Here is a 10715-nt window from a genome sequence, read left to right on the forward strand (position 1 = left end):
AGGGAAAGTTGCCTTTCAAGGTGAAAAGTTTTTTCAGATCTGTCATGGAGACCAGTGAACTAACACCATATGCAAATACAGAGTAAATCCAGAGGTCATACTCAAGGGAGTACTACATCTTGCACAGCACAAGTCACAGAATCCCTTTCCATTTTAGATCCAAAATTCCTCATATTCTTAATTTCTTACAACCTGTGCAAAAAGGTAAAATGGAAGAAATAATGAGAGAGAGAGAAAGACCATTGACCAATAAAACCCCACTTTCCATATACTCAAGTGTTCCACATTATATTGCACTCAGCACCCAAATTTTACGCAACCTCATACACTTTATTAAAACTGCTTAAGACTTAAACACAAGACCCATTCTGCTTCAGTCCTCCTTTAACTGCATTTCCAAAGTTCTTTAAATTCAAAAGAAAGAAAAAAAAGAAATAGTGTAACACAATATAAAAATGATCCTTGTTCTTTCCAAAACAACCCCCACACAATCAGCAGTTGCTGGCTCAGCAAATCTCTACCACATGCAGGTGCATTATCCATTGGAGAATACTTACACCACAAAACTGACCAAACAAATCAACAAATAAAACAACTGACTGCTGCAGAAAACTATAGCTATGTTCCATTTCACTAAAAGCAATAGTATACTCGTATCTTCTAATAGAATTTCTTTTACTGATAACGTATCTCACACCACTAAATCTGATACCAATTTGGTATTATACTCACATGTAGTTATAAACTTAATGAAAGCTCAATAAAAGCTACTTTCAAACCAAGATCCTGGTCATGCAAAATCATCTTCTTAAGTTCATTGAACAACAGTAGCAACTCAGACAAGCAAGGTCTTCACATGTTAACATCTCAAGGGCCCAATTGTGCAATTTCTACTCTTATAAATATATTACTTATGCAAATAGTATTCATTAGGTCGGTCTGTTTAAGGGAGATTTGTATGAATAAAAGCTACAGACTGGACCCAGGAGACATCTGAAGAATAGGGCAATCTGGACAACTGAGAACATAATATAGATACCATCAGGTTGTGCAGGTGTTACTGACAACATAACTTGGCCAGCAAGATGCTCATTACTGGCAACGATGCATGAGAAACAAGGAATCCATCTTGAATGTCAAATCCCAAAGTGAGTTGCAGGGATAGTGGTTAGTAAAAACGTCCTTTTTGTAAGAAAAGACAACTTGAACTGAAAATCAAAGGGGGTTTCAAACATAGAATGCCAATATGTCATTTCTGTTAAGCAACTTTTCAGACTAGAACTATTTTTAAGTGGATAAATTCTTACTTCTCCTGTGGATCCAACAAAGTGGCACTCCATGTAGCTGGCATCAAGAGTGAAAAACAGTAGCACTGTACAACAAGCATCTTGTGCTTGTATGTTAACACTGAAATGTTACATCAAAATCATTCATAGAACATTTTAATCTGAAAAACTAAATTTTACCGAATTCCTAAAATTAAATTATTATTATTATTATTATTATTAAAAGATTATGCCATCCATTCATCATCCTCTTATAAGTGCAGCAAGTTTTGACTTTAGAAAAAAAATCTCTATCTTCGCATCTTACTTTTGTAATCAGTACTAATAACTTAACTCAATACAGTAAGTCTGACTAGTGATCAGGGTCACAGCCTATTTCTGTCAAATGTTTTCCTGTCCCATCTAATATGTTTCTTGTTTCCCGAAAAGCTTTTATTTCCTCTTTAAATTTTTGATATCTGGCCATGCAGCTGTCCTTACCATAATTATAATTGTTCCGAAGATAGGTCTTCTGGGTAGCTTTTATAGGTTTGCATTTGCAGCGTTCTGCAAAACAGAACAAATTTGTTGAGAAAGAACAAGGCATAGGCTCAGTGATAAACTTTCCAACCCCGCCAAATAATTAAAAAATAAATAAAAACACATAATAATTACTTTAGTTTTTCCATGCATAAAAACACAGAAAAACTGATAGTTAGATTAGCAGTTTTAGGACAATTAGAAAAACAGCATTAATTTCAGTTCAAAGGGAAAGTTGAAAGACATGATTTTCTTAAAAGCACAATATTCAAGACATTTCATTTGGAAATGCCTAAGTATTATGTTTTCTATCAGTTCAACATTAAATTGTGTTCCTCTCTTGTTTCATGCTGCACCACTGGAGCTGCAGGTTAGGAGCCTGGCATCCCCTTTCTGGCACATGGGCTAAATTATGTGTCCCATTTTGCACCTATGTTATGCAATTCCCATGATTCCCCCAACAGATTGTTCAGAGAAAATAAGTTATTAGGGCAGTACCAATAAGAGAATTTTTGGGCCGATACTGATGGCTGATTTTTAATGAGCCATACCCACTGATATCGATCCGATTCCAAGAAGCAGCCGGGCAGCACAAAGAGCAGCATCCAGCTGGTATTCTGTTGCGGGGGAAGGGGTGAGGGAAGGGGCATCGCAGAAGGGGGCAGATTGAGGCCCCGGGGGTGAGGGAGGGAGTGGGGCCGGGGCTGGGGAGGGGCAGGCATTGCCCAGCCAGGGCATGGCACGGAACAAATCCACGAGTGGCTCGCCCAGAGGGAGGGGGGGAAAACTCCTGCTGCTCCATGCATCCTGGGAGGGCAAGGGGGGCATATGCCCCTGGATCTGTGCACAGGGCAAGGACAGGTTGCCACTACGGGCTGGGGCCACAGCTGTGCCGGGCTCTTCCTGCCGGGAGCTGGGTCGGGACTGTACTCAGTGTGGGTGGTGGCAGTGCTGGGAGGCAGACAATGGGGGGGCTGCAGCCACCTCAAAATTCACCACAGCCCCCCTCTGAGTGCCACCACTGCCTGCCCTGAGCACAGCCTGGGCCTAACTTCCATCAGGACAAGCCCATTGCCACCCTAGCCCTAGCCCAAAGTGGCAGCCCACCCTCACCATATGTGCAGATCTGGGGACACATGCCCTCTGTGCCTTCCTTGGGGTGTGTGTAGCAGCGGGAGCCACCATCCCCGCCCTTTGTCCCCTGGACGAGCCGCTCACAGTTCTGTCCCATGCCCTGGCCCAGCTGTACAGCACCTGCCCCAACCCCTTCCCTAGTTCCACTCCCTCCCTCACCACAGGGGCCTTGATCTGCCCCCCATGCCCCTTCCCTCACAACAGACTTACCAGCTGGACCCAGTTGCTCTCCACACTGCTGGGCTGCGCTCCTAGCCGACTGTATGTTGCTCTGCGGCTGCATGCATGTACACGGCATTTATCGGTGACATTATTAGCCACATCAGCCAAAAAAGCCAATTGCCAATACAGTCAATTTTCCTTATATTGGTGCCAATTCAATATGGGACCGATGTATTGGTGCACCTCTACAATTTATATCTCATGCCAGATACAGTTTGGTCCGGAAACTTAAACTGTTTGGTGGAACGGAGACTGGAATTACAGTTTTTATGACACAATGTTGTTTCATGTTGAACTGACTTGGTATATGTATATATATAGCACAACCCAGTGTTTGCTAGCTGTAGGTCAGGGATCTGCCACCTATGGCCCCTGGCTGGATCCAGTTTACATGTGCAGAGATGTGAGAGCAGATCTGTTGCCCATGCCAGTAATCTTAGCTCCATGGATCCCTATCTCCCAGCCCAAACTATGGTCATGGGACCCAGAGGCATAAGGTTCTCCCAACCACAGCCCCATGACCACGGAGCTCAGGCTGGGAGATAATGATCTCCCAGCCCTGGCCCCAGGATTGTGATCACAGAGCAGGGGCTGGGAGCTCCCTGCTGCAGGTGCAAGGGGACATTGTCCCCACCCAGGCTACGGTGGCAGAGCCTGCCCTGGCAGCAGGTAGCTCCCAGGGGCAGGGAGCAATTTCCCACCCCCTGCTGCCCAGCTGATCAGGAGCAAATGTGCTCCCAGTCAGGCATCTACACATGTGCTACTGCGCAGTAAGTATCTGAGTAGAAATTTACTCTTGATTAGAGCAAATTACTGCACAGTAAGCATCTGCACGTGTAGATGGTGATGCTTATTGTGTAGTAATTAGCTCTAATGTCAAGTAAAGCATCTCTTGTAGACATGCCCCTTATGTCATAAGTGTCACAACCCAAGGGTGTGATTTTTGTTTGTGTGTGCTTCGGCACTGCTAAATTATTTCTCACCACTCGTAGCTTTCTTTGCAGGGTGCATTTCTAGGTTGCAAAAGAGAAATGCACAGTGCAAGGAGTTCCCACCATTCGCATGCAAATTTGTGTCCCACTATTGGCCAGTTCTAAATTATTCCCACGTGGCGGCTAGCGATTGGCTTGCTAGCCGTATAAGAGGCTTGAGCGGTTTCCGCCCAAGTTGGAGGAGGAATAGGGGTCTGATCAGCCTCTAGCCTCTCCCCATCGCCGCCTGATCCCTCAACATACCCTTCCCTGCGCGCAAGTTCCACGGAGCCTAGCAAACTTCGTGTGAGTGTATCCAGAGCTCTGTCCAGGTTCGAGTCCTGCAGGTTTATCTTCCCGTCGCCGAAAACCCGTTGCAACGTACTCTCGTGTTTTGCATCTTCCCATCGCAGAAAACCCCCTGCGACGTACTCTCGTGCCCTGCAGGTTCGAGTTTTGTTTTGTTTTGTAACTGCAACTCAAGCAAGTTTTCCTGCCTGCACCGCGACCATCTTCGGTGTAAGTAAAATAATCTTTAATCAACCACTAAGCTTCCGTGCCTAATTCTAGTGTGCCGCCTGCCTTCCCCGACCCGGCGTGTCCGGGCTGCTGGCCACAGCCCGCCGCGCGAAAAACCCCCGAGGGCCTCAGACCGCTCCCGGCCCGCACGATAAGAACTTTAATTCAGGTCTTCATTCTATCAAACAATCTGAGTTTGGTATATATTTCAATCAGTTCAACATATATAGAGTAATTTGCTCTAATCATAAGTAAATTTGCTACCTGTAAAAATATATACACAAATACACACACACATATACATACACACACACACACACACACACACAGAAAGAGAGAGATGAAAGTCAGCAACCTATTGGTCACAGACTAAATTCTGCTCTCAATTACTACAGTCTCAAAATAACTGCACTGGCAAAACTGAGGGCCAAATGTAGACATGCTTAGTGGCAGTGTGTAATTTCAGGCTTCACCAGTGACATAGCTCTTTTAAAGCCTGAGAATTTGAGGGAGCTGTAGTTCCAGACAGAGATATGGTGGGTAAAGATCTTTTGATTTCCTATAATACGACTGTCAGGTCACATATAAATAAATGGGTCAGTGTTTTAAAGAAGCAATTGGTTTGCATCACTCTAAGAGAACCTGTCATGAGATTTAAGAGATAAAAAGGGGGCTGTTAAAGTATTTTACATTACCGTGGTCTTGTTTTGAAATCTCCCCTAAGTTAGTAAAGCCAGCACTGAGGAAACAGCCTTTGTCTGCACTATAGATTGAATTTTATCTTCCTTAGCTAACATATCTACTGGCTTACACTCTGACTGAACTAGGATCTAAACATAAATTTTGAAGCATTGTTCAGAGAATATTATTCATGGAGTTTTTATTGATCTTTTTTATTCTAATGTATACAAAAATAAATTCAAATCTTAATAAGTGCTTTATTTAAAAAGAAAAGTACAGCTAATATATAGGCAGTCACACCTCTTCCTTTGGTAAAAAACAAAGCAAAGTGAATCACAGTACAGATCCAACAAACTTTACTCACATGGATCCACATAGCCATGGAATTTTGCATGTACTACACATAGTGGCAAGCAATTAACTTGTGGTAGATCCAACAAAGGACTTAAGTGTCTAAAAGTTAAGTATTGCAGCCCGATCCTTAATGATGCACTGAAGGCCTTTTATGGTAAATGGGGAGATATAAATATCTCAGAATGATGATACAATAATACCCATGTGCTGAGCTGGAAACCACCTATAGTTGAGGTTGGCAACACCCCAGGCTGGGACCAGCAAACTGGCTCCCTGTTGCAGGTTGCAAATCTCCACCTCCCTGAGAACTCCATCTGCATGCACTTACCCACATGGCAGATACTAGGCCCCTCTGCAGTGACAGTAGCCTAGGCACAGAGAGCACCTGGAAAGCATTGTGGAGGAGACAGGCAGCATAGCACAGCTGCATACAGCCTGATCCTCTGTGTCGCCCCAGGCTCCATCAGACCTTCCCATTCCAGATCTAGTCCAGGAGCCATAGTTTGCTGACCCCTGACCCAGAGCTATTCAACATTAGGGTGTGTCTTAAACTCTGCCCTTAGAGCTTACGCATTTGATATAGACTCTGATCACTTGGGATCCCCAGCCTAGAATCCTCCCCTGAATGCAGCTGACCTTCAAAGAATGGAGCACAGTTTAGTCTTTTAAAATGTGGCTAGTGGTGGCAGCGGCTCCCTTTTTGCTAATAGCATAATGGTTAGAGCACTCACCCAGGAAGTTGGGGGCTTGGGCTCAATGTTCTCCTCTTCCTTTGAGGATTCAAACCCACCTCCCAAGAGAGGGACCTAACCACAAGGCTATAGGTCATTCTGTGGTGGAAGGAAAGGGTCGTTTTCTACTCCAGCCGTTGAACCTGTGCCACTTGTAGCAAAGAAGGCAAAACTGACTGGGTCAGAGACAGCCTAGATACAGACATTCAAAAAGCCAGAGGTGGAATGGATCAGACCTTCACAGCTTTCTCTAAACTGCAGAGAATAGATAGGGAACAAACAGAACACACATTCTCCCATCAGTTATGGTGGGCCACAGGGATGCCTGCACTGGCCAAGGCCAGCAGGCTCCCATGTGCCTCCCTGTGTTGGACACTGCCAAAGGCAGCCAAATGCAGCCGATTGGTGGGCCACACCTGATTGGATGCCCCCAACCCCCTACCCCTGGCCTCCCCGACTCAGAACCACTGGGGGGGTGCATGGTGGGGGCTTTCTCTCCCCGCTGCTGACTGGCCTAGCATGGAACAAAGTTGTGCTGGGACAGTCAGCGAGGGAGGGGAGAAAGCCCTTCTGCACAGCCGCCTAGCTGAGCTGCAGGGGGGCAGATCCAGTTGCTCCGCCCCCTTCCCCTGGCTGCTAACAGCTGGCAGGGGGCAGGGTTGGGGAAGGAAGCCACACTGGACTGGTCAGTGGGGGAGGAGAGAGCCCCTGCCGCAAGGCCTCCCCAGCAGTTCTGGATGGGTGGTGAGGACCAAGGGCCTCTGCTCTGCCACCCCACTCCCCTCCTCTCACTGCATTGCCCAGCTGACAGGCAAAGGCAGGACACAGGCCTGGGGAGCACAGGCTTTGCTGCCCCGGCTCTGTGACAGTCAAAGGGGAGAGCTGGCCCAGCTGCCAAAGCAGACAAGCACAGGCCGAGGCTAGCCCACCACCCCTGTGAGTGGGGGTTAGTAGTGGAGCTGCAAAACATCCTGGGATGCCAGGTGACTTGAGTTGGGAAGAGATCTGGCACAAAAGCTTGATACACTGCTCTAACCTAAACCAATTAAGGTAGTACATCCATCCAGGTCTATCTTAGACCAGTTTCTGCCATTTTTAAACAGGTCTATGTGCACTGAACTTCTGTTCTGTTATAGGTTTAAACCAGTTTCGGATCGGTTACGCCAGTTTATATGAAATTTCTGTACCTAGCCATAGAGAATAAGAAGGAACATGACTCTGTAGCCATGTGAGAGGGAGACCTGGATTCTAGTCCTTGGCACCAGGAATGTTTCGTTTTTATTGTAAGACTATTGAACATTAAATGCCAATGAAAGATTGCAAAGCAATGGCCAAAACTCAGGAGTTCCACCTTTCAAGTCAGTTCCTAATCTCAGGCCTACAGAGTCAAGCTCCCTCTTCTGTCTTGAGTCGGCGAATCAAAAAATATTTTTGTACTGTGGCACAGTCTTAATTCAAGAGGCAGAGAGTGTTCTCTGTCCAAAATAGCCTGTAGCCTGGTGGGTAGCTGACTCTTCAAGGATATATGAGATGTGAATTTGAACCCCTCCCTAAATGCTAACTTAGGTAAAAACTCTAACTATTGATCCATTACAGAATATGTAGGCAGCAGCATCACTACCACTTCCTCTTCAAGTGGCTGAGTTTTAAAAGCAAGCAGCAGCCACAACAGTATTTTGAGTGCAGTAACTTTCTATTAGTGTATTGTGTGCACTCAGATCATGAAAAAGAAAACTAATTCTGGATCCCAGTAGTTTAGGTAAGATCTAGGTACCAAGCTGCTCAAAACAGGGCATTTCTGCTCATGCACAGAAACGAATTCTTAGACACTAGGGAATTTTAGTAAAAAAAAAAAAAAAAAAAAATGTATTTATGGAGTTTAGGCAGAAGCTGAACAGGGATTCTTTTTTGGATTACAGTTTGAACTAGGACAACTAAATCCTGCCCAAATTCTAGTTTAGGCATCTAATTACTGTATTGGATCCAAAATCCGAAACTGTAGTCCTAAATAACCAGCTTTGTTTGAATCCTCTTCTATTCTGCATTTCTATTCTGTGCTTTTTTTCTCTTGATATAGGTAAGCTCTGCAATGCAATTTCTTTACAATGACATTAGTAACAACCACTCAAAGTTTACCTTATATAGGGAAAAAATAAGGGAGTATACTCTTGTAGATAACTTGCAATTTGTAAATCCCATGCATTAATTAATTGTGTAATAGTAAGTATAACAAAGAAGGAAGAATCTTAATCCAGACTCTGAGGAAAGGCTCCTTTTGATCACTCTCTACTACATAGCACCATCACATAGGACGTTATGATTTAGCTTATACCATATATTTAAGGCTGATACCCATATATAATAATGAATATGTGGCCTCATAATTACCTTTGTTTCTGAATTTGCTGCATAAAAGGGCAGCCTTCAAAATATGCTATAGATGTACACTATTGCAGCAGTTTCTATCTGAATTTCCAGCCAGTTGGAAACAATTACACAGGTGGGAATATTTGGATTAATTTCAGTAGAGTGTTAACACTGAAGCCTTATACTTATGCTTTCACTCACAGAGTTAAAAATGTCATTGTTGATCATTACAGCAGAAATGTTGAGCTATTTAATTACTATGATAAAAATGAAAGATATTTGGGCTTGGATACTTTGGGGCAGCAGATTGTTGTAGAGTTTTGCTACAGTGAGAAATAGGAAATGTAACATTATCATATTTAAAGCCATATCAACAGCCACACACAAAGCCAGTTTGCTGGCAGGCTTCCTCTCCAATAGAGGTCCAACAGAAAATGTGCCCCTTTATGTTTGCTAGTCAGAGGACACTGGATTTCTTTTTAGAAAAATATAAAGAATATGCTATGCAGTAATAACCACACCAATATGCCTATTAAAAACTACCAGAAATTAAGTACATCATATCATCAATCTATTCTGCTCTTCCAGGAGCATTTGGTTCAGTATATACAGCATACATAGCACTGCAACACTCGTGTATAATAATGAGTATGTGGCCACTCAATTGCCCTTGTTTCTGTATTTGCTGCATAATTTTGCTCCAGAACCTAGGATTTTATTTTAAAAGTGAAGTTACCAGTCCTTATGGTTGTAAAGAGTAGTATTTGAGTTAACAACAGAATCCAGGTATCTTGACATATATTCTTATACCCTAAACATCTAATGTTGCCTCCCAGGTTATATATGCTTCATTCAATATTTAAATTATGTTAAAACCCAATGCATTTGATTTGAATACACTGAAAAGTGAAACAGGGCATTGGTGATGCATAGGGGATGCATGCAGGTGCACATGCACCCCCTAAGCATGGCAGTACACCTGCCTGCAGGAGGTCACTGCTTGCCCCCTCCCCCCCTCGCCACCGACGCCACTGGCAGCGTCTGTAGGCAGTCCATGATCACTGCTGGCCCCCACCAATGCTGCCGGTGGTGTCTCCAGGTGGTTGCTAACCACTGGTCAGTGCTCGCCACCCCTCCCCCCCTGCCACTGACAGTGCCACAGCTGCTTGTGGGAACTCCCTGCTTGCCACCTCCATGCTCCCACCATTGCCGCTGCCTGTGGGAGCTCGCCATGCCCCCCCAGCCTCTGGGGGCACACGGCGTTCATGCAACAGAGCATAAATATTCAGCATTTTGACACAGTCTGAATAACCTTTATCTGCTGATAAGGATTTACATTTTTGAAAAACTGTAGAGGTTATCATATGGCTATGAGGTTCTCAAATATATTGGCTTAAATGAGTTAATATAATTAAAAAGAAGCATATACAGGAGTACAGGGGGCATTTTGGATTAAGGGAATAAGGTTTCTCTTGACTTTAAAATGCATCGCCAGAAATCTAATTGCAGATTGTGATGCACTTTATTTTTATGTGCATGCTTAAAATAATAAAGGCAGAAAAATAAGTGATTTGTGATTTTCATTCAGCCTGTGGGAAGCCATGCATACTTTAGGCCAAATCTGAATGCATTTGGTAAACTGCCTGAAAGCAGGTGCTCATAATAGACTTATATTTATTCAAGGAGTCTCCAATTTCAATTCCAAACAAAACTACAGAACTAATCCTGTATAATTCCCCTGGTCTGCAGAACTTTACTCAGATGCACTAACAAAACACAAAGTGACATAAATTGACAGTAATGAGATGTATGGCTTAAAACATTACCCTCCTTTTTAAAAACAATAAAAATATCAGGAACTGTTTTAATCCAAGGAAAACATTTTACTACTATGGTCCTAGAATTTGGTCAATGAGCCTGCTCCTATTCCT

The 10715-nt window shown here is 43.8% G+C and overlaps 1 protein-coding gene across 4 annotated transcripts in view; it reads right to left on the bottom strand.

Moving 5' to 3' along the window:
• The window catches only part of FRZB (frizzled related protein), a 74110-nt gene that overhangs the window by 7037 nt on the left and 56358 nt on the right, over positions 1-10715 (bottom strand). For all 4 annotated transcript variants that reach the window (XR_003093868.1, XM_025203228.1, XM_006022855.3 and 1 more), the window contains exon 3: positions 1767-1832. Coding sequence is in view for 3 of the 4 variants with exons in the window: in XM_025203228.1 (XP_025059013.1) it covers positions 1767-1832 (66 nt within the window). In the remaining variant the exon portion in view is untranslated. The remainder of the gene's footprint in view (positions 1-1766; positions 1833-10715) is intronic.

Source organism: Alligator sinensis, unplaced genomic scaffold, assembly GCF_000455745.1.
Source record: "Alligator sinensis unplaced genomic scaffold, ASM45574v1 scaffold269_1, whole genome shotgun sequence".
Classification (NCBI taxonomy): domain Eukaryota; kingdom Metazoa; phylum Chordata; order Crocodylia; family Alligatoridae; genus Alligator; species Alligator sinensis.